Raw genomic sequence first — 25191 nt, forward strand, 5'->3', positions numbered from 1 at the left:
ACACAACCAATGTCATGTAAAACGCTTGACTACTGCCCAGCAAGATCGCGCTTCATGGGAAATAAAAATAAAAAGTAGTCCATAAGCCATGCGAAAAACACAGAGCCTTTCATGTATTCAGTAGTTTACTGGTGCTCTCAAGGAGGGCTAAACACCGGAAAAGGCATGAAATATGCATGCCTTTCACTAATGAAATCAAGCTAATTTTTAAATGCAGGCCCACGAACCAATCAAACTGATGTGCGTGACATGGGCGTGGTTAAAGATCCACAGAGAAATTGAAAAAGGGGCCAGAGTGCTTGTGCACTCGACCCTTAAAAACGTTTGTGAACAATAAAAAATAAAGGAGGTGAAGGAGGGCAATATTGTCTTCTTCCCAAATGACAGGTAACAAAAGTAGCGCTGTTTCATTTAATGTGATCCTTAGGTTATGATAGTATGCCTTGACACCCTCAATGTAGCAATAATCCAGTCCAGGTGCGCTGGAACAAGGCATGGAGCAGGTATTGCATCACTCGTTTGAGGCTGCTATACACTCCCTAAAAAAATCACTATCTTTTAGCAGGGAAAGCACAAGCAGTGCACTTTGCACTGTATTTCATATTACATTGCTACAGAGGAAATGGCAGCAATCGATCTTCTCAGTCTTTAGGGAAAATCGATGCCTCAGAGAATGCAGCGATAATACATGAAACCATAAAATGAGCGGCCAGTCTCAATAAATAAGAGCGGAGGGTGGCCTTTTTAAATTTAAAAAGCATTAGGAAAGCTTTCTGTGCGTTTTCTGATGGCCTGCTAAAAGCAGATAGACAATGAAAGCAGAAAAGTGAATGAATTAGGGGGTAAACATGCAATAAGTGAATTGATGATTATAAATCTAGTGTGTCATTCCCCATTTAAGACCTTGGACACCTATTGTTTGGCGCCTGAGTAGCGATAACGGGCATAATGAGTAACACTGGGCCCAGTATTATTCATTTTTCCTGCTCAAATGGAAATTAGGACTTAAAGCGGATAATAATTAACTCAGAATCAGTGCATAGATACAAGACAAATCGTTCTACGTAACTACAGTAAAAAAATATATATATATTACTGTTTTCCGAGAAGATGATGTGAATGCAACTGGTTTTAATACTTTCTCTACAGTGCTCTTTGCAACATGTGAAAGCCTAAAAGGGAATTTGATCGGGGATATATGCAAAACAACAGTAGTATTTTTCTAGGGGGCGGGGCTGAAAAAGAAGGCAGTGTTTCTGTGTCGTTAGAAACTGCTTCCAATGGTGTCTGAGGGCTCGGGATGAAAAGATGCTAACAGAAGTCGTGTTTTAGAGCTGGACCTGAATTCGTCTTTCAGAACCAGGGATGAGAAGGGATTTTCCGGCCAATGCCTAAGGAATATTATGCATCTGTGTGTCACTGCTGCCTCCCAATAGTATCTACAGCTGGTTCCCTGAGCTCCTGCCAGTACGAAGATGGCCCGGAGAGAGCAGCTTCATGGGGAAATAAACATACCACGTAGACCAGTGGTCATGAACGTAAGCGGCTGATATCAGAGTGGGAGCACAGTACCAGAAACACGAGCAACTTCAATCGGAGTAAAAGCTGCATGCTAGAAACATGGGCATGTTTCATGAGGAGGGGGGCGACGGTAGTGGGGCAGGGGGGTGGATGTTAGTTGGGTGCAGGGTGCAAAAGCATGATCAACCTCCAATCACGCCCAAGCATAATAGGAGAAACATGACAACCATCAGGGCCTGAGCAGTATGCCAGAAACTTGGCCGCATGTAGTGCGGGGCTATGCGGCCTCCAAGCACGGTATAAAACCTGTGTATTAAAGACGGAGGCATATTGCAGTGTTCGGGTGTTGTGTGTAACCGCAGCGCCACTACGTCACAACCATTTTATGACGCGTAGCACAAACCATTACCTCCACGTCGGTGGGGGAGTTATAGGGAACACCACTCACCCGTACATTTGTACAACATTACCTTCCTCCTCAACTTTAATTAAAACAATGCCACAAACTCAAACAACGCGGCAATACTGCAAGACGTCTTCATCCAGCGACAACAAACCACAAGCATTTGCAATGTAATGGGTCTCACGTTTACTCGAGTTAAAGCTATTAGCGTTGTAAACTCCTAACAGGTCTTTTCTTGCCCCATAAACTGAAAAGTAAAACAGATTCACATATGTGAGCTGACGGCCGCTATTCGCGCAAAGCAAACACACAAAAGGAAACAGAAGTTCGCTTGCAGTGAAACGTATTGGCGAAAGTGCAATTATCCATGTAACCGGCAAAAGTGCAATTATCCATATAACAGGGTCAGTGTCATACAAAGCGCTCAACTATTGCCCAGCGAGATTGCGCTGCCTATGAAATAAAGAGAAAAAGTAGTCCAGAAACCATACGGAAAACATGGAACCTCGTATGTTTTCAGTAGTTGCCCGCTGCGTTCAGGGAGGGCTAATCACCAGAAAAGGCATGACGTGTGCATGCCTCTCACTAATGAAATCAAGCGAATTTTAAAAGGCGAGCCCACAAACCAACCAAACCGATGGGCATGGTTACAAGCCCGTAGAGAGATCACAACAGGGACAGAGAGCATTGTGTTCGACCCTAAAAACAAGGAAACGGAGCTACCCTTCTGATTCTGATGCTCAGTTTGCCACCTCTGAGGCCCGGGGTAGCAAAGGCAATGCCCGGGTCGAACCCTAAATGACGTCCATGGGGCTATTGTTCTGAAAAAGAGTTTAAAATGTATATTTGTTGTTGCAAATCCATTCGAGGATGATGTTGCATTAAGGCAAGATTTGGGTCGACCATGACCTTGAAACTCTTCAATTTCGTCGGAGAAGGAACATAGTGGTTGAGTATGATTGCATCAGGATAGACCTTCTTTTAAGAAGCGCTCAGAAGAAGAATTAAAATGAAATCTGTACTACATTCATGATGAGCGCTCTTAATTATAAAAGTGTCAATGTTTCCAATCTGAGACAGTTTCCTCTGAGGCTTACGTGTGGCTCCCATTAATGTAACTTGTTCTTTTATGTAGAGTTTCACTCTGCTGTTTCCAAGGATTCAAAATAATAACTGTCACTATTACCCAGTTCTACCGGAATTCAATACACTTCTCTCGGAAGGATGAACAGCTATTTGAATGAATAACATGCAGAACAATGGTGATAAATGTTGAACTCACTGAGACATCATACTGGCCAAGACTGAGGGGTATGTGAGAATAGATATTTCGCAGTGGATCCTTAGGGTCCAACTTATAATGGGGTGGATTTTCCGCAACCCCAGAGTTACCAGTACCCCTGCTATTGGTAACTCAGAGGTGGAGAAACTCTAGCCCATTTACAGAACGGCCACAATAGTTATGGTTTCATGGATAGGTTGTGCATGGACTGAAGAAGTGCTGCTATGACTGGCACTGAGTAACAAAGTGCAGCTACAGCCAACCCAGGAGCTCTGATCATTTTTATCTTCTGTTTGGAGCTAGAAAAACATGAAAACAGAAGCATGACAGGTGAGGCATTTTGAGTTGTATATATGATATTTTCATATCATTTATATCAACCAAACAAGGATATTCTGTGGTCAACCCCTGAATGTTTTGTGATGAAAGACACATTCTCCAAATTCTCCCACCAAATAACGTTTAGGAAAAAAACAAGGGTATCAGAATATAAATCAATCAACGACTGACTGATAGGAACAAAACAAGAACATTTATCAGAATGATAATTAAAGCTCCCGAAAAGGTCAGTCCTTCACTTAACAGGCTAAAGAAAACTGGGTAGGTGGCCTCACACAGAAACCATTACATACGGACGAATGATAGTAACTTGCCATAACACCATGTTGAGGATGCAAATACCCAATAAACTGCTTCCTGGTTTCATATTTTCCTATCCCCCTGATGATCACATAGGAGTGCAACGAACAGCTACCACATTTGTAAATTCCATGACGACTAGTAAGCATTCACACATGATCCTAACTCAGACTGAATGGAACAAGAAAATACTCACCTTTGTTCTTGCCTGCCAGCTTGTTCATCAGGTAGGACTTTCCAGTTCGGTAGAGCCCCACTATGGCCACAACTACCACAGGTTGAGTGATCTTGTATAAAATCTCTATGGCGTCTTGTTTCACTACAAGTTCTCCCTCTGCTGTGTTCTCGATAAGACACACAGGTTCTGGCATTCTGACCTCGGAAGCCATTATTTCTTACAGAGAAGGTGCTGAATGTGCCAGATGATGATGATGATGCAGGACACTGTTTTGGGACCTGTCAAGAAAGGAAGCAATATTATAATCAGCAATACTGTGACTGAACAAGCAACACTGTGAGTTGGCTAAGAGTATGCATGTGTAAAAATACAGGAAGTTAAAGGTTTCTTTGAGTATATTAACCCACAGGCTGCACTGCATCCTAGGGCTGCTAACCCGCGACTTTGTATACATCCTACTACTGAAACCTACCAACCCACGTTTCCCCCGCAAAGAAGAATTCCATGCATTTCTCCTTCAGATCAGAAGTGTGGCTTTGTGTCAAACATTTGCTTTATCAGGCCAATGTGTGGGGTCACTACTTTTTCACTCACCAAAGGAAACCGCATTTCTCTATTTATCAGTTGGTCGGTGGCTCTGTCTTTACAGTTTCAGATGATCTAAAGTGAACAGATTTTGTGAAGCAAAAACCGGGACATCTCAGACATAGCAGTACAACTAAAAGCTTTAGTCTTATTTCTATATCAGGCCTGCACCGTTTTTTATGTAAATGTGTATATAAAATAATGTATATACATATATATTTGTTTATTTATTCATTTCTATATACTTCTTCCAAATGCAGATACTGGAGTGCTGCTTGATTGCCAGTGGTGTTGCTAAGCGGGGAGTCTGCGTACGCACCTCTTTGGACAATCTTGCCTCACATTTCTCAAAAACTAGAGCAGTAGCACTCCTCGTGGACACTCCTCGTGGATCCCAAAAAGTTTTCTTTTTATTTTTGAGCGATGGCCAACGCGTTTCGGTTTCCTCCTCGCAACCTTGTTCACCACTAATGGGCTACATATTTATTACTGTTTATTTCTCTTAACCCCTTCACTGCCAGGCCTTTTCCTCCTCAGGTGGCAGGCCTTTTTTTGGCTATTTGGGGCAGTTCGCGCTTAGGCCCTCATAACTTTTTGTCCACATAAGCTACCCATGACAAATTTGCGTCCTTTTTTTCCAACATCCTAGGGATTCTAGAAATACCCAAAGTTTGTGGGTTCCCCTGGATGAGACCAAGAAATTAGCCAAAATACAGCAAAAATTTCGTTTTTTTAAATAAAATGGGAAAAAAGGGCTGCAGAAGAAGGCTTGTGTTTTTTTTCCCCTGAACATGGCAACAACAAAGCGTTTGCAGTGCTAAAATCACTATCTTCCTAGCCTTCAGGAACAGGCAGACTTGAATCAGAAAACCACATTTTTCAACACAATTTTGGCATTTTACTGGACATACCCCATTTTTACTATTTCTTGTGCTTTTAGCCTCCTTCCAGTTAGTGACAGAAATGGGTCTGAAACTAATGCTGGATCCTGAAAAGCTAAACATTTCTGAAAAGTAGGCAAAATTCTGAATTCACCAAGGGGTCACTTGTGTAGATCCTACAAGGTTTTCCTACAGAAAATAAGAGCTGGAATAAAACAAATATTGAAATTGAAGTAAAAAAGCAAATTTTTACTGTGTTTTACTCTGTAACTTTTTCCTGCGATGTCAGATTTTCAAAAGTAATATACCAAAATGTCTGCTGGACTCCTCAGGTTGTCAGGATATGTTGGGCTTCTAGGTTCATCAAGAACCCTAGGTACCCAGAGCCAATAAAGGAGCTGCACCTTGCAATGGGATTTCATTGTATACCTGGTATACAGCAATTCATTTGGTGAAATATAAAGAGTGAAAAATAGGTATCAAGGAAACCTTTGTATTTCCAAAATGGGCACAGGATAAGGTGTTGAAAAGTAGTGGTTATTTGCACATCTATGAATTCCGAGGTGCCCACACTAGCATGTGAATTACAGGGCATTTCTCAAATATACGTCTTTTTTTACACACTGTCTTACATTTGGAAGGAAAGAATGTAGAGAAAGACAAGGGACAGTAACACTAGTTCTGCTATTCTGTGTTTCCCTAAGTCTCCTGATAAAAAATGGTACCTAACTTGCATGGGTAGGCCCAATGCCCGCGACAGGAAACGCAACATGGACACATCACATTTTCCCACAGAAAAGAGACCTGTTTTTGCAAAGTGCCTAGCTGTGGATTTTGGCCTCTAGCTTAGCCGGCATCTAGGAAAACCTACCAAACCTGTGCATTGTTAAACACTAGACACCTAGGGGAATCAAAGATGGGGTGACATGTGGGGCTCTCACCAGGTTCTGTTACCCAGAATCCTTTGCAAACCTCAAAATTTGGCCCCAAAACACTTTTTCCACTCATTTCGGTGACAGAAAGTTCTGGAATCTGAGAGGAGCCACAAATTTCCTTCTACCCAGTGTTCCCCAAGTCTCCCGTTAAAAATGGTACCTCACTTGTGTGGGAAGGCCTAGTGCCCGCGAAAGGAAATGCCACAAAACACTATGTGGACACATCAAAATTATCAAATACAAAACTACCTGTTTTTTTTAGGGTGGTAGGGGCACCTGTGTTTTTGGTCCTGGGCTCAGCAGCCATATATGGAAACCTGCCAAACCCAGACATTTCTGAAAACTGGACCCCTGAGGGAGTCCAGGGAGGTGTGACTTGCGTGGATCCCCCAGTGTTTTCTTACCCAGAATCCTCAGCAAACCTCAAATTCAGTTGAAAAATAAACATTTTCTCACATTTCTGTGTGAGATCACCACACCGGCTCAAATTTCCTACCACCCAACGTTCCCCTCAGTCTCCCACTAAAAATGACACCTCACCTGTGTAGGTGGGCCAAGTGCCTGTGACAGGGAAGAGCCAAAAACATGTCAAAAATGAGGGTAAGCCAAAGCGCGTCCAAAAGGGCAGTTTGAAAAAAAAAACGTTTTTAGGCTGACAAGTGGGGCAGAATGTTTATCGGTATAGATGCGATAATGTTGGGTGGTAGGAATTTTGTGGATTCCTGCAGATTCCAGGAGGTTCCATCACAAAAATGTGGGAAAAATGTGTGATGTCCAGCAAAGTTGGAGGTTTGCAGGGCATTGTGGGTAAGAAAATGGTGTGGGTGCATGTGAAGCACACCGCGCTGGACACACCCAGATATTTAGTTTTCAGATGTATGTATCACCCAGATGTTTAATTTTCAGATGTGTCTAGGTGTTGTAGATTTTTCGCAACACAAAAGGATGATGGACGGAGTGTTGAAACTTTTCAAATACTCAACCCCAGTCACAGATCTGGGTTTAATCCATCATTCTTTTGCTCACCATGCCACCCCAGTTTGGACCCAGCCACATGCAAATCAGTCTTGACACTGTTCCCCATTAGAACAGTCCAGCCCGAAATGCCAGGCCAGTCCCTCCCTTGACCGGAAGCAAGCATCCTAGGACCGGTTTCAGGGTATCACCCTTCATCAGCCAGACTAGCTTGAATCTAGTGGCACAGTGAGCAAGGGACCCACGTTTAAGTATACCCTTCCCACTCAGGGCAACTTTAGCAACACAAAAGAATGATGGATGGAGTGTTGAAACTTTTCAAACCCTCACCCCCAGTCACAGATCTGGGTTTAATTCATCGTTCCTTTGCTCACCATGCCACCCCAGTTTGGACCCAGCCATATGCAAATCAGTCTTCACCCTGTTCCCCATGGGATGTAGATTTTTCTACGTGGCAGCGTCCCAAAGTCCAAAAAGTGCAGCCCTCACCATTCCAAGTGGGACGATTTTGAGAGTTAACCAAGCTCTCATGGCCCAAATGCAAAACCAAAACCTAAAATAATCAAATATCCTCCTGCTTGCCGTGGGATAAGATGTTTTAGTGTGTGGGGGAAGAGCTGAAAGACAGTTACCCCCTTCAGTTGGGGTGGGGGCATAATCATGCCCATACTGGTTGGTAGCCACCACCCCACTATATATTTTTTTGAATTACCTGGCATCTAGTAGGTTTTCTGCCACCCCGGGAAGTGAATCGGGGGTATTGCACCATCTGCCCACCGGTGGGCAGAACAACTTTGTCCCCATTTATTTGAGGTGAGGATATGGCCATACCCCCACAAAAAAAATCCTTCCCTGATCTGTGCTGGGCTTTCTGCCCCCCTTGGGACAGATAGGCCTTCCACAAATAGGCCAATCTGCCCCCAAGGGGGGCAGAAATAGCCAACAGTAATGCGCCCCCATGGCGAGCAACCTTGCCCAAGGGGCTGCACCCCCAAACAACACACACACACACACACACCAATTCCTGATGCCTAAGTGGTTTCTGCCCTCTCTGGGGGAAGATCGGCCTAATAGAAACAGGCCGATCTGCCCCAAGGGGGGCAGGAGTGACCTAAAATAAATTTGCCCCCCAGGGGAGTGACCCTTGCCTAAGGAGTCGCTCCCCATCTGTAAAAAAAAAAGACATCTCTGGTGCCGTGTGGTTTCTGCTCCCCCTTGGGGGCAGATCAGTCAAATTAGAATAGGCTGATCAGCCCCCAAAGGGGGCAGAAATGACCTAAAATAAATTTGCCCCCCAGGGGAGTGACCCTTGCCTAAGGGATCGCTCCCCTCCTGCAAAAAGAAATGCAAAGTAAAAAATCCCTGGCGTCTAATGTTTTAGCCCCCCCCCCTGGAGAAGATCGGCCTAATTACAATAGGCCGATCTGAAAAGGCCTTAAAAAAAATTGCCCGCCTAGGGAGCGACCCTTGCCCAAGGGGCCGCTCCCATTATTCACAAATATAAAAAAAAATAAACTCCCTGGAGTCTAGTGGGCATTTCTGCTGCTCAATCGCGAAATGCTCAGAGAGAGATGCCTCTCCCGCCCCCACATCCCTGTCGGAAGAGAAATGCTTAGAATTTTTCTTCTGGATCACGCTGGAAGCAGAGGTGACCTCTGATGAGGTCAGCGCACGTCATCAGACATCTAGCTAGCGTTCCCCCTATGAGCCAGGTGCAGGACGAGCTGGCCTCATCCACGGCACATGGCGACCAGCTCGTACCGGGCACCTAGGGGGGTTAAACACTCCATGAAGAGAGATGGAAAACTTTGATACTTCATTTCACATTATACATTCCATACATCATTTTGAAATGGGTTTCTTTTCAGCATTATTAATTACACATACTTCAAACATCATTTAATTTACACACAAGTGCCGGCTATTCATGTGGTACTTTTCTAGCTTTCATAATAATAGTGTAAAAGTTATAAATTTTTTACCATTACCACCTATTTACATTACATTTTTGTCAGAATGATTATACATCTCCATATTTTCTCTTCCAAAAAAAAGAATTTTTTTTTGTCTTTTCAGACAATGATCCTTATATTCTTTCTTCCTCAGGCACGTGTCCCACAAGGTATCTCAGGTCAGAGGTACTTTGTGGGGACCGTGCCTGAGGTAGAACAGGGATGTTATATTTAGGTTCTGAAATTACTCGTACAATTCAGCAGTCATAGTTAGAGTTATTTCAAGTAACTATAACTCGTGCACTAAGATAAGTATAATTTGCCCCCATCATGCACAGTTTTTCTTTACTAATTTGACAGCTAAAGCTTCATTGATATTTTTAATGATGTTATCAAAGTTGTCATGAGTGCTTTAATATCTGGGGTAATTAACAGAGCATGGTGAGGACGCAAGGTATAGCTATCTTATTGCACAAGTTATAGTTACTTGCGATAAGTCTAACTGCTGAACTTTGAAGGTTTTGTACAAATAACTTCAGAAACTAACTATAACGTTCCTGTAACCTTTGTTTTTTTAAGTGAATTTCTATGTTTGTTTTTATTCTATTTACCAACTATAACTTCCCTGTAACCTTTATTTTTTCAGTGAATTTCTATATTTTTTTTTTTTAAAGCAAAGTAATTTTAATTACTATATGTTAATCCAATCACTGCTGTGCACAGCCTTTGGCGTGTGCAGAGGGGGTTGGCAATAGGGCCAACCCACTATAACCATCCAACCTGCTGGAGCACATGGTCTTCTTCCGTGTGCGACAGGGGTTGGCCACAGTGCTTGGCCACAGGCCAGCCCCTGTGGCCAATCCCCTATAACCACACAACCGTGCACCACTTTCAGCCGTGCGTGACGGGGGTTGGCTGAAGGGCCTGTGGCCAACGCCATTATAACCACCCATTCCTGCCCCTTGCACAGCCTTGGGCCATGCACGGGGGTTGGTCGCGGGGGGGACTTGGAGTGTGAAAACTGCATTACATTGATTAATGGTTAAGGTTTTACATGGATTAGGCTAACATAGTGAAAAATAGTGTCTTGGAAAAAGTGCCCACTTAGGTAGCCACCATAACGTGTACAACAATTAATAAATAATTCACACATAGTTTAAATAATGTGCACATGTAGAATAAAATGTATTAGGGGATCATAATAATGTATTAATAATACGTATTTACTTAGAATATATGAGCATTGAATAACTTCGATGTTTGGGCCTAGTCGACTAAGACTCGTGCTAAGTTTCAAGATATTAAATGTTCGAAATTGTTTTTTGAAGCAAGGAGAGATGTTCCCTGTTCCAGACCAAACCGGTTGTAATGTTGCAATGTTAAGCTAGCTGATGTCCTAACTTTCTCATGAGAACTGCTTGCTGAAATGTCCTGTACTAGATGTTGATACATTGTAATTATGGTGTGTGAGAAGCAAAGGTTCCCAGGAGCTAACAATGATCGTACTGATGAGAGTTGTGAAGTGCAACAAAAGTTACTCGAAGAAAACTGGTGACAGGAACAAGAGAAGAGGAGCCAATCATCGATGTGTAAACGACTCTAATTATATAACTGATTTAGTCATCTGAATTTATTGGTTCTAGGGTGAACGTACAATATTCTGACCAATGGCAACGTGAGACATAATTGTGTACTTTTAGTTTATCATCAACTCCACTTGACAGGAGTAGTTAGTTGTGGTAGAAGTGTTAGTGAGTTAGTGTGTGTTAAAGAGTGAGTTAGTTAGTTCTTTAGTTAGGTTTGATCGAGAGAGAGAGACTTAGATGCTGTTTCCTTAGTTTAATGTCCTTTTATTGGTTCAGCTAAATTAGAGACCAACCGTGGCTGAGCCAGTCCCTTTCACTGTCCCCCACTGCGAATGCTGACCAGATGGATGTCCAACTGATGAAGAAATCCCAGTTTGCTGAATCTATTAAGGAGAGGTATATCAAAATGATAATGTTTCTGTTATCCATTTTGTTTTTTTCCTTTTAAGTGCCAACCTCTATTTTTATAGAGCCCTAGCTAGATGTTTTTCAAATTAACTTTTGACTAAATATTTTTGCATAAAGTCCAAACATGCACTTTTGCATGAAGTCCAAACATGCCCTTCTAATTGGAGGGTTAGTTATCATGACATGTGTTAACAAATGTAAATAAATGTATGCTGTCTCCATTGTTCAGTTTTTGATGTTGTTAATCTGCACTGTAACTCTTGAATGTTTGACAGTAATGTTTTAGTTAGATTGAGATTCTTTTGTCATTTTGGTTAACCTCTGTTGTTTGTATATGCTTATCATTTGGTTTTGAGATGAATTTACATGATATTAGTATTGTTAATTTAGGGAAATAAACTTTCTAACTTTCCTAAAAGGTGTGGTTATTCATGGCCACATTGGTCATGGTGTGTGAAGATTTACTGACTCAAAGTTTTGCTAACTGATTTGTTGAAGATGTTGTATTGTTGCTGGTTAGTTTATGAGTAAAGATTGTGTTTATGGTGGAATCACTCTAAGCGCAGACAAAAGGTCCATCGAACCTCTAATGCATCCCCTTATCAAAAATGTATAAAAGATCAAATAAGGCAAGACGCGCTCATAGGAGTTTGGTGGTTATAGAGGGTTAGTTGCAGGGCTTGGCCTGTGTGTGTGAGTGTATATATATATATATATATATATATATGGTGCCCCAGAGATGCTTGTTGCGCATGAAAAGTTTCACGGTGATCCATCAAGCAGGGGCCAAGAGAAAATGGGTCAAAAACATGCATTTCCTATGTTAATTCCTATGGAAGCTTTGAACACGATATAAATTGGTCAAGACTACGTTTACATAACCTTATCTATGGCAGGACATCTACCCTGCACCCCCTCCCCATGCCTCCCTACTCTGTCTCTCCACTTGTGCTGCCTGGCAGAAACAGATACACTGATTACATTATTACAGAGTTCAGAGCTGCCTGTGAAAGGGCTGCACACCTTTTCATATTGGTTCTCAAGATGGCCTGACTTTTGTCCCAAAAACTGGGACATGCATTTAAATTTAACAAATGCTTCGGGACACTGGGACAGTCCTCTGAAAACCAGGACTGTCTGGGGAAATGCAGGGCATCAGGTCACCCTATGTTGGCCACAGATGTTACAGTGAGGTACGTTGGCCCTGACTATGAGTGGGAGTGGCGTAATGATTCTTGAGGCCCCCCCCTTGCAAAGTACATAGAGGGATCACCCTCACACCCACTCAGGAGCTCTCAGGCAAGGGCCCACCACATGTGCACAGTGCTGGCTGTGCTGAGGGGGCCCCCTGGAGCTAAGGCCTCCCCTGCACTGTTGGGGCTGCAGGGGCTAATGTTATGCCACTGATGAGTGGGCTGGAGCTTTTCGAGCCCCTGAATCAATCTCCAGTTTTTCAGAGTTTACCAGACCTTGTAAATATTGGGTGTGATATAGTGTGCACCCTTTGTTACATTTCGGCAAGTCAAACCTGTCAGAACTTAAAAAGGGAAAAAAGTATGGTATTCACTGTGACATTGGCATTTTGGCACCAGAGTCCACGTGTTACTGCCCCAAAACTCACTCTAGATAGGTGCAGTTTACCACACAGATAAAATCTGAAACCCAAGGAGTTGTAGCTTAACAAGTGTGATAAACAGCATCTACCCCTCTGTGGCACTCGTAATTGGGACCTGTTTCTCCCCCTACTGTATGATAGGTTTGGCACTGAATTTTACTGCTTGGTCAGTGGTAGGTCCCTGTTCCATCAAATCACACTCAAGTGAAGACCCTCCTGAACACAGGTGACAGCAGGACTATACTTTGCAGAATTTAATTACAATTGCCTAGCCATGGTTTTGTTGATTCCCTGGGTCTGCACAGTACTCAGAGCAAGGTGGATGACAATCCAATGACCACATGAACCCTGCCAGGTTACCAGGTATGTGCCTGACTAACTGCACCGGTCCTGGTTCTTTCTTTGCATTCTAGGGCTTTATATCACTGTAAAACCAGGACTACTAGTACCGAAATGAAAAGAAAAATGTTGTCCTAGAGCACCTGGCCTACAAGTCCTAAAATGCAGAGTAAAATCCTTGACTGGAGCAGGTAGCCTAAAGTGGCGCTGGGAAACTTGATGACTATGCACACAGACTAAATAAACTGAAACAGTGACAGCCACTTGGTCTGTATGTACAGATATTTATGTACAAACCATAAAGAAATGTACTGTATGTCATATATATATTACACAGTGATATAGCGACTGGGTAGTTATAGTTAGGACCTTGTTACCCTAGGAAGAGCACTTTTGGTTTGCTAATAACTTTGGAACCATTTGACAAATCTTCACAAAACTTTCCAAAAATAAGTTCATCACTTTCAGCTCCTTCCTTGAAATTGTGAGGATGTTCCATCAACTGGGAAGCAAGAAAAAAGGGGGGAATCCCAAAATGAAGTTTCCCCAGACAATTTTGATAGGGATTTTTGAACAGCGCTACAGCTCAAACAGCTGAACAGAATTACACTAAATTCGTCAGAAAGCTAGATTTGTACCCAGAAAGCATGCTTTTTGTGATATGGTGTAAATCCGTTTAGTAGTTTTCAATTTCCCATCTGCTATTTCACTCCTGCAAATCACAAGCAAGCTTTTGCTGTGATTGGCTGGACACCACATGCAAAGAAAGTCCTGAAAATTAAAAAAATAAATAAATAAGGCAGAAGAGGGCAAGGTAGGGGTACCCTCACCCCTGGACCTTAGGTTGGCTATGTGCGGGTTGAGCACCATGCCTGGCTGCAACCCTTTCCCAGCACTGCTTATGACTTCACATTTTACATCACTCATGATATACTTTAGCACATTATTGATAACATCTATATCACATCTCAAATAACATAATTGACAAAAGACTGTGCATGGCGGGAGCTTGAGTTATAGTTACCTGAAATAACTATAACTGGTGAATTTCAGTGTTTTTCAGTGTGAAATGTTATGTTTAAAGTAACATTCTGACATAACTATAATGTCACTTTAACCTTTGGTTTTATATATTACCTAGTGGCAGTCGCTAGGTAGTTATAGTTAAGGCCTAGTTCCAGGGAAAAAGTTGTTTTTGCTTGCCTGTATCTTAGGCGCCGCTTGACAAATCTTCACAAAATTTTCCAAAACATTTGACAGTCACATGAGCTACTATCTGGAAAGTTTTTGGGGTGATCCGTCAAGCGGGGGCTGAGATGAAGGAGGGGTGAAATTGAGAGCAATTCCCATAGGAAAAATTGAACAGCAAGAACGGAAAAACCACTGGGTGGAATTACATCAAATTTGGCCGAAAGGTACCCCTGGGCCTACATAAAAAGAGCCCTTTTCAGGGTTGAGGCTGCAAGATCATGCGCCTGTGCATGTGTCTCACAAGTGAGACACTGTTTCGGTCAGTAAAGGACTTAGAGCCACCTGTCGCTCACCATTAGTTGGTTTGAATAGCACTCTTCTTTTCAGCCTTGTAATTCGTCAAGGCACATCTGGCATCATTTCCACTCCTCTTTGTGGATCAGGGATCAAGAACTAATTGATTGCAACTTAATTAGAGCCTCTCCACAGCTCCCGAAGTGATCAAGGTACTATTTTGTTCTAACTTCCAGTGCCTCGCAAACAGAAGGCTTGTGACTGGCAAACACGTGCCCAGCAGGGCTAACAAAATTGCAAAGTTTTGTTTTATTTTGTTAAGATGATTTTTCTCAGTTTACACTCATGTATTTTTTAGTTTTTGCTCGTGGGCGTTGTTGTCAAAAGTTGACAATTACCTTGCTCGAAATATGCAAGACCAATTGCATTTCAAATGCTTGTTTCTAAATGTGTTCAAGGGGACAGCCTCATCCCTTCACAGATCTTAGATGGTAGGGATCATTCTCTTCAATTGAGACTTGTATTATACCCCACCACTTAACAGTGTTCCTTTTTTAGTCCCAGAGTAAAGAAGTTGGTATAAAATGTAAAGTGCTGCACTTAGCAGAAAGCAAATTTACACATGCACACTTTTTGTAATAAAAGGTGTGCTACTTTTATTCTGCGAGTTCCCTTGGGTTTTAGAACTGCTACTGGGCAGCAGGACCTCTTTAATTAAGTTAAAGAGCAGATGTGCAGAACATGTTGTTGAGTACAGAAGTAAAATATGTGGACCTTATTCGGAAACGGCACTGGAAGATTCAAGACATCAGATTCTAAAGCCAAAGTAAACCTCTTGGTTGGTCTATTTTTGCCCTGTAGAAAAACTGCTGCCTTGGCAGTATAACTGATGTCACACAACAGAAAACACTCTAACCACCCTGATTTACATTCACATTTTCAGGAATTTTGTCATGCTCTGGGCACAAATTTTTCACATGCACATCAATTGGGCCATTAACACTGCTTGAATGAAAGTCTCACCAAATTAGCACCTTAATATTTCAATGCAGCTATGATTGAAAGATGACCAGTTAACTGTTGCAGCAGAGCCGGATCAAGACCTTTAGAGGCCCTAAGCACTTAAAAAATTTATAATGTTTATTTTTGTTATACTCCCACTTTATTTATATTTGAAATGACTTTTTATAATTACGTTTTCGATCAGATCCTCAAACCTAATCTTACATAACACATCTCCTTTATACTTAGTAGATAAGGCATCCAGCCTGCCTTGTTGCATAGTTGTTCTGTTGTGATTTTTAGTATACTTTAACTGAGAAAATAAACGCTCAGCTGAGCAATTTGTCACCATTCATGTTCCAAATATACAAAAGCAAATGCCTATATTTGGAAAGGCATACTCAATGTTCTCTTCTACAATTATTTTATAAAGTTCAGCATGACTAAATATTATTTGCACTGCCAGTCTTACTGTACAGGTGGCAGTTACCTGATTTTAATTTTGTTGTATAATATTAACCTCTATTATTACTATTTTATTATTTTTATTATTGTATATATATGTATGTATTTTTCATTTATTTTGGGGGCCCCTTTTTGCGAAACCTGAGTCAGCTGCATCATTTGCAGTTTTTCACCATATAGTCCATGGTAAATCCGGCAATGGAAAATATCTGTGGTGCCCCCTTATCTTGAGGCCCTAAGCACATGCTTATTGTGCTTAAAGGTTAATCCAGCCTTGCTTTGCAGAGTGTCTATCCTTGCCTTGCACACTATGTGGCATGTGTCTGTTACTAACTTTTGATGTTTCAGATAGAAAAAAGTTTGTTAAAATAATCAAGTTATCCAGCAGATCCAACAATAAGTGGCTAGCAACCTAAATCAACAAAGAAATGGATATACCACTGTGGAAGAACTACACTGTTCCATTGTCCCAGCCTGTTGACAATTCAATGCCTGAAAAGTCCTGATTTTGCATGCTAGTTTATAAAAGTCCCTTTTACTCTTGTTGAACCTCTTACCTGGCCCCGTCCGTGTTTGCATTGTCCCGGATGCCCAGGGTTCTATACCTACCCTGATATCAAGGACAATGCTAAACAAACTGTGCTGCCCTTTACACAAAGAAGGTCTAAGTTCATTGTTACATGTAGTGCATCCCCCACCCTTGGACCAGGCACATTCTGTTAGGATAGAGACTGGTTCACCTACCCAGTTTCTTGCAAAGTTGTGTAACAATGGCCTTGACCACAACTCTAAGAACTCTCAGTGACAGGCCCAACCCACTATAGGAAGGATTGCAGTCACTGATGGGAACCCTGGTGCGAAGATTCTGGGAGGCTCAGGGAAAATTACATGTTGCAATTTAGGTGCTCTTTTTTCCCTAGCAACAAAGCTATTTTTGAGGACATTGCTTGCACACAGGCACCACATTAAGCCTTACGTAGGACGAATGGTGGCGGGGATTCTCTGTGCGGTGCTCCAACCATCTTACAACTTGGACGGCCATGGGCCTTTTAAACGTGTTGGCAGCCACAGTAAAGATTGTGTGCATGAAAGGCAGTTTCTCTCCAGGAAGAATGAACTCTGTGGTTAGCAAAAGTGACAGCATTCTGTTCTGGTGCTTTTGATATTTTTATATTATGACATGAAAAGACAAGCACAAAACGTTTGCAAAACTGGATTTGCACTTTTTGTATAGCATCCCTATATAATTATTCTGCCAACTTGACACAGTATGACTGATCTTGCAAACAGAAAGATGTGAAATGCATCGTAAATATTGTGAGTTTTAAATACCAACTGAAAATTCCAGCTATTCGTTTATAGCCCTTTCTCGATGATATTTCGTGTATAATCAGAAAATATGTCTAGCTGGACTACCTTTTATCCTTCTTGTGATGTCATTTTAATGTTATTGCTTTTTGCTGAAAACCAATAAAATACATTAGTAAATATCCTGTCACGGCATTCGGCGCCTTGTTTTCCTTACTACCCTTGCTCACTATAACTTTCCCAGGCCTGTACATGCCCACTTGCTATCAGTATTGACAGCTCAACCTTTTAGAGTTCAGTTTTTCTTGAAATTGGTTGTCACAGACCAACAATTGAAAACCATGATAAATATCTTATTAACTTCTGCAGCTGTGTGAAGAAATAGTTCCCCTGGTGAAGATTTGTGAAGGTGACAAATGTTGCAGATTCAGAATGTCGTGAAATTAATGTCCTTGAAAAACTTCAAATAGTGCGAAGAATTTTCCTGCAAAAAACTTTTGTGCAAGAAAAATCTCCCACTCACAATGAATTCTTGTAGGGGTGTCTTTCTTCCAAATCTATATTGCTGGATTTTTTTCCTGACTTTTGTTTAATCTTTGTAACCTTTCTGAATTTCTTAAGAGTCTTGCCATGTAAGTCGTTCTACTTTTTAGGTCGAGCTCGCAAGTGCTTTGGCCTGTTGTAAGGATGGTGGGCTTTTAACAAGGCCCTTCTCACGCCCATCACTTTCACTTGTTCGTAGGCTTGCCTTTCAAAAATCCTCTGTTACCATTGGTAAATGGTTTACATTTGTCCCGCCTTGGATAGGTGGTGTTATCGCCTTGCTGACTGACCCTTTTACATAGATAATTGCACTATTGCCAATAAGTTTGACTGTGAATGAACGTATTTTTTCTTTTGTGTCCCTCCTTCGCGCTCATGGCGGCCATGATGATTTGAATCGACTCGCTTATGTCAACTGTTGGTGCAAAAAAAAAAAACACCTTTCGTTCATGAGCAAAAACGTTGCCCCATTAACGTCTAACCTGTTCCAATTTTTTTTTTGATTCCTTCATCTCATAATGTATGTAACAAAAACTTCCCCCATCAACTTCAATATTGCGCAGATAAAAAAGTGTCACGTTGGCATCGTACTTATGGAACTGTCTGCCTACTGTTTCGGGGGCATGAGATGGCATCTTTTGTAGTATATCAGCATGCCATCCCTAAGAGTCGGTGTGAAGCCACATCTAAGACATCTCGCAGAGCATCATACTGACCGAGCACAAAGGAGTGTCTCTTACTTTTCAAAGCCATCGTTATACAGAGGCTCCTGGTGGATAACCAATGTGGAAGGGTCACCTCTCCACCAACAGCCTTTCCCTCCCCAAAGTAACGGCTATTAACTCATAATTAGGGCACGAAGATATCTCTGAGAGAAAGGGCATGCAGAACCAGTTCACCATATATTGGCATGGGGAATGGCACAGGGCGCAAGCCAGCTGGGGTCACCGTTGCAGCAAACAAAATTATTTCTATATGCTTGGCCACTCCCATGACACACAACACACTAAACGTATTTCTCTATGACTTATCCTGTTAGTGTGGGAGAGGGGTGGGGTTAAGGCATGGAGGTGATGGCTAAAGTAGACCGAAGGTCAGTTCAAGGTCACTTTGCCTATGATGGCAAATTGCACTGGGCGTGTCCCCTAACGTAACCTGCATAACCAGGCTGTAAACAGCCATGAAGTACCCTTTTATTGAATATGATTCTGTTAAAAAAGGAGTGCCACTTCCGATGAGGGAGATGAGTAACTTACACTTAGATTACGTGCTAAATAGCAGCACTCATAGAAAAACCCCCTTTTTAGGGTGAGTGTGCAAGCGCTTTCACCTGTCGTTAGGATTGTGGGATTTTAACCACACCCACCTCATGCCCACACTTTCACTCGTTCATGGGCTTGTCTTTGAAAATTCCTCTGTTATCACTGGTACATGGTTTACATGTGTCCCCCCTTGTCCCTCCTTGTGGAGGTGGTGTTACCTCCTTCCATGGATAATTGCATGATTGCCAATATGTTTGACTGTGAGAGAACTTATTTTTCCTTTTGTGTCTCTCCTTCGTGCTCAAGCTCATGGAGGCCATGGTGATTTGAGTCTGCTCGCTTATGTCTACTGTTTTACTTTTCATTTTCAGTTTATGTTGCAAGAAAAGTCCAGTTAGGAATTTACAACGCAAAAGCTCTAACTCAAGCAAATGAGAGACCTACTGCATTGCAAATGCTTATTGTTATTTGATGTAAATCCATTCAGTAGTTTTTGAGAAATTTAAGGAAATCCAAATTTGTATATTTAGGGATGCAAAAGATTCACGATCCCTCTGACCTTGTGCTGAGTTCTGATTGGCTGCCAACTTCAACAAGGAAGTGTTGACAGCCATGTTGGGATGCGGCTCTAGCCGAGTCCCAGAAAAAAAGAATAAAAAATACAAAAGGAGCCAGGGTACGAACACCCTGACCCTTTTGCTCTGGTGCTGGGGTCCCAAAGGAACAACACCCCAGGGCTAAAAAGCATTTTCTTAAAAATGCTACCAGGGATTCGCGACTGGGTCACCCAGATCACATGGCCAGGCCCGAGAGATGGGGTCGAGATCAGCCTGGGAAGGTGTGGCGCGTGTGGTTTGGTAGTTTAGTACACTTAAAATGTGAGATTAACTATAATGTCCCTGTAACATTTTTTTATTTTTTTATTTCTCTGTTTTTTATTCTATTTCCTAACTATAATGTCTCTGTAACCTTTGGTTTTTATATATATATATATATTACCTAGTGGTGGTTGCCATTTGGTAGTTATAGTTAGGACCTAGTTTCTATAGAAAAACTGGTTTTTTCGGTTTGCTAACAACTTTGGCGCCGTTTGATGAATCTTCATGAAATTTTCAAAACTTATACTTTACTAAGTTCAGCTGCTGTCTTAAAAGTTTTGGGGTGATCTGACAAGCGGGGGCCGAGAAAAAGGGGGGGTCCCAAAAACGTTTCCCCATTCATTTTTCCATAGGTCCTCTAAACACGCCTACAGCCCGAACCACTGAACAGAATTTCACCAAATTTGACAAATAGGTACATTCCGTTGCACAGATCCCACTTTTTGTGATTTGGTGTAAATATGTTCAGTAGTTTCAGAGTAATTGAAGGGCAAAAAATATAGATATAGAGGGACGCAGATCCTCCGCGGATCCAACTGTCCCTGTGCTGATATCTGATTAGCTGCCAACACTTCAACAAGGAAGTGTTGGTAGGCATCTTGGGACTTGGATTTAGCCAAGTCACAGAAAAAAAGCCAAAAACAAAGAAAGGGGGCAGGGTAGAGTCACCCTGACCCCTTAGCCATAAACAAGATCTGAGTTTTAATATGCGGGAGGTGGCCTACTGGCCCCCTCCTGCTGCCCTGCGGACCGCCACCTCCCCGGGGCTAGTAATTAATATGCGGGGCCTTGTGCCTATCTGCTGCCCTGGGAACCACCATCACTCCGTTATGAATTGTTGTTGATTTGTGGGGGCAGTGCGACCCTCCCACTGCCCGGGAGACTACCACCTACCCAGGACAAATATTTCAAAAAAGAAAGAGGGTCCCTTTGGGACCCCAGCAACCCAAGGACCCCCACCCTCTGGAGCTATGTTGTCATTGGTGGGGGGACATGCAACCCCCCTTGAGGAGCCTGTGATGGCCCTGGGGACCGCCACCCTCCAGGGACAGCTCCTGCTGTGTACCAAGGTGCCCACCCCCGGGATATAGCTGTTTGCTGTGGCTTGGCTCCAGTTCTGCAGCTGCAGCCAAACCACAGAAAACACTTCAGTGACAACGGGACATGCTTTACGGGTCGCGTTACCAAAACCTGAAGTTTCATTGCTGTCCCCTGCACGTGTGCAGGGGGCAGAGATGAAATGCTTCAGCAAGCAGGGAGCAGTAATGTGGAACACAGTGTGCAGATTAACGCAAGGCAGTGCCTTGTGCTGCCTGCGTTTCTCCAGATTGACCAAGCAATGCAGGGTGACGCATGGTGGCATGATGCAAAGGTAACACAATACTATTGTAAATCTATTCCTTTGTAATATATTATGCCATGGTATACCGCAGTACATAATTGACTAATGGCTGCCTTTACAAGATTAGGGATATTTTTTACTACACTTTTGCTCTGTTCTGGGTTAAGGCCTTAAATATAGGTAAGTGGTACTTTTTATTATTGTTCCCTAACTATCACCACTTTATTAAAATGTTAGTAGGGACATTTATTCATTTGTATATCATTTTTAAAAAGTGATGGATTACTGAGGTAGTACCTAGGAAGTAGAATTTTTTAAAGAACTTTAGCTCCTTCTACAATTCTTTTTATGTTGGGTTCAAATTTCTCTGTATTTTCTGCAGTACTCTATACACTTTTCTATAAAGAATTACATGTGCAAAACGTTTGAAATGCACTGTAGTATACTATATTTGTGAAATATAGTGTCACATGGTTTCTTTACATGTTTTTTCACATATTTTATTTGTTTAACTTTTTTATGCACTGTGGTATTTCTTCTGTACTCTGATATTTAAAAAAAAAAATAGAGATACTGCATATCAGTTTTCCTTACCTGTTACCACTTTAAATTAGGAAGTAATAAGTTAAGGAAAAACTGAATACTTACATATATCTAAGCCCCCAACCCAGAACACAAGGATAGTGGCCTCAAAGCAACATTGCCTACTGTACCTTTTATAAAGAAAGACATTTTCCAATCACATAATGACTTGTCATCACCATGTAAAACTATAGTTTTGTTAAATTGCCAGGGACCGGGGGTGGTGCAAGATATTTCATATGGGGAGGGGGTGCGTGGCCCCCTCACTGAGCCTCTGAAAGGCCCTAGTTAGAGACCTGAAGCTGATGTGTAAATGAGAGGAGTGGGACTGTGTGACACCTGCCCCCCATCCTGAGCCTTATTAGGCCCTAGGGATGTCCCCCAGGGCCAAATTCTATAAATAAAAAGGAAAAGAGGGCCATGCAGCCCCCTTCTGTGACCCTTTCAAGGACCTGTGGTCCCCATCCCCTTTCCTGAACTGATCTTAAAATGAAGGGGGATCACACTGTCTCCTTCCCTGAGCTTCTTAAAGCCCGAGGATCACACCCCCCGGGACTGGCTGATGGAATTGTGTGCTGGGGAACCCACCCCGGGACACAGTAGTTTCCCTACCCGTAGCAGCACAGGCAGAGAAATACATGCTTGTTCCAACCCTGTGGGGCAGCATTTTTAAATCTCCTGCCAGGTAGGAGCAGACATGCATTCCCTGCCTGGAGGGGCATAAGTAGGCATATCCGCTCTCATTCAGCGTGAGTCTTAACAATGCTCACACTGGGTAGGAACAGACCTCTGTTTCCCTGCCAGTGTTTGTATGGACAGAAAAACACATATTGCTCCCACCTGGAGGGAGCAAAGAAAACACAGCTGCTCTCATCAGGCAATGATGGCTCCTGCAGAAACTTGCTGTTTGGTGGGTGACCTGGGTGGACATCAGGGCACCCACCTAAAAGAAATAAGGACCCCAGGGAATGGGGTACCTAGTGCCTATTAAGGCTCAGGGATAACTGCTGTTCGGCATCCCTACGCTTTATGACATTCGGCCCCAGGGGTTGAAATCCTCTGGGCCTATTAAGGCTCTGGGAGGGGGGTCATGCTCACCCTCCCCTATATCTAAGTAATGGGGGTGGGGTCCCAGGAGCCACTGTTGTCGCCAGGAGGGGAGACACATGCTTACCTCCCCTGTACCAGTGCTTTATTTGAACCATGCTTGGTATGGGGTTGTCTGCCTGTGGGGTGTTGGACGTTACAGCCAACCCCCTGCTGTGCGCATTGGGGTGTTGGCTTTATGTATGGTAACCAATCCTAGAAGTTCTCTGATAGAAACAAAGGTTAACGTAATGCTCTAGTTGGGTGAGAATTTCAGAGACAGCGTAAAGTTTTAAACATACAAAACAACTGAAATTCAACAGTTATAGTTATTTCATGTAACTCTAACTCAAACCCTGAGGTAACTATAACTTGCGCCCTCGCCATGCACTGCTAATTACCCCACATATTACATCATTCATGACATCAACAATGACATCGCTGATAATATCACTGAAACATTTACAATGAAATTATTGATGAAAAAACTGTGCATTGCGGGGGACCTTTGTCACTGAAATTCTCAGCTAACTATAATTTTACTTTAACATTTGTTTTTTTACGTGAATTTATATTTATATCATTCAGAGTTTCTATAGGAAGAGCAAAAAAAAAAAGTTTAATCCGTTCACCCACCTCAGCTCGTTCCTGGAAAGTTTGGGCTTATCTGTCAAGCAGGGGTTAAGAAAAAAGGCAGTCCAAGGATGGTTTTTGACCCATGTAATAAGAGAATGCAAATTTTTAAAAATACAGCCTTTTGACTGGTCGTAGGGGATTTTTTTTTTTTTTTTTTTTACTGTCGGCCAGTTTGCCCTGAGGGACCTAGTGGTCCAGTAGGCTGCAACATGAAAGAAAAAGTTGCAGCCACTGTTGCAGAAAACTTAAAAGTAAACAACATAAATATTAGTTGCACCGCAATGATGCACTGCTTATGACTGCACATATTACATCACTGATAATGTCTGAAATCTCCTAGGGTGCACTTGATACTTATGTCAGTTCCATATCACTGGTGAATTTCAGTGGGGGGTGTTTAAAAACAGTAGTTTTTTTTATTATTAGAAGACCTTCGTATAACTCCACTTCAATCTTTTTTCAGTAAATACACACACACCCACATACACACACAGAGTTCGCTCAGTACACTGCAGTTGTGTTTCAACTGATTAGACTCATATCTAAACTGAAAGTGATTTACACGCAGTTCGTCAGGACTTCATCCCTTTCCCATTATCAGCAGTCTTCCAAATGGTAAAATATGTTACTGTTTACGCAGTCCTTGAAATTCCTCCAAAGTTAAAGATAAAATAGCCCTTTTTTCACATGTCTAGAAATGAACCCCATAAATGGTTCTGCATTAGCGCACAAGAACTCTCCAAAGTTAGTAATTATGAATGAATCAATGCACTTGTACAGTGCAACTTTGCGAACGACATGATGTTATGTTGTCACACCTGACTCATTCCATAGCTACATGTTACAGTGGGAATGATCGCTGCTCAGTGGAATCCTGCTGGCCCAGACCATGACGTCAGGACAGAGTAAATAGTTTGAACTTCCCACCAGGAAGTCACACCCATGAAGTAGCTGGTGTGTGGTTTCAGTCTTTTTGCAGTGCTGCAGCCCGACACATAATTGGGACTAACCCCCATTACACAATTCGTTACAAGTTCAGGGGTGGCTACTTCCCGTGGCTGTGCGAGAAGCAGAAACATAAAACAATAGTTTACTATTGTTTTATTTTTCTTCTTCTGGGACAGTCAGCAGTGCAGGGAGGGGCGGGCTGGGGCTAAGGAGCTGGTACGGGGAGTAGGGGAGAGTGCACCTACGTGCGCATGTGTGTTTGGCCGGCCTTCTGAGGCGAGCCAAACAAACATGCACACGTAGGTTTCTCCAGCCCGGCTGTATTTAACAGCCCGGCTAGAGAAACTGCACAGAC

At 42.5% G+C, this 25191-nt stretch overlaps 1 protein-coding gene across 1 annotated transcript in view; it reads right to left on the reverse strand.

Annotated features, from left to right (window-relative positions):
- The window catches only part of LOC138265930 (guanylate-binding protein 1-like), a 149357-nt gene that overhangs the window by 105442 nt on the left and 18724 nt on the right, over window positions 1–25191 (reverse strand). Inside the window, exon 2 of the mRNA XM_069214126.1 lies at window positions 4042–4301. Within this exon, the coding sequence (XP_069070227.1) occupies window positions 4042–4234 (193 nt within the window). The 5' untranslated portion in view covers window positions 4235–4301. The remainder of the gene's footprint in view (window positions 1–4041; window positions 4302–25191) is intronic.

The sequence above is a fragment of the Pleurodeles waltl genome, chromosome 11, assembly GCF_031143425.1.
Source record: "Pleurodeles waltl isolate 20211129_DDA chromosome 11, aPleWal1.hap1.20221129, whole genome shotgun sequence".
NCBI lineage: Eukaryota > Metazoa > Chordata > Amphibia > Caudata > Salamandridae > Pleurodeles > Pleurodeles waltl.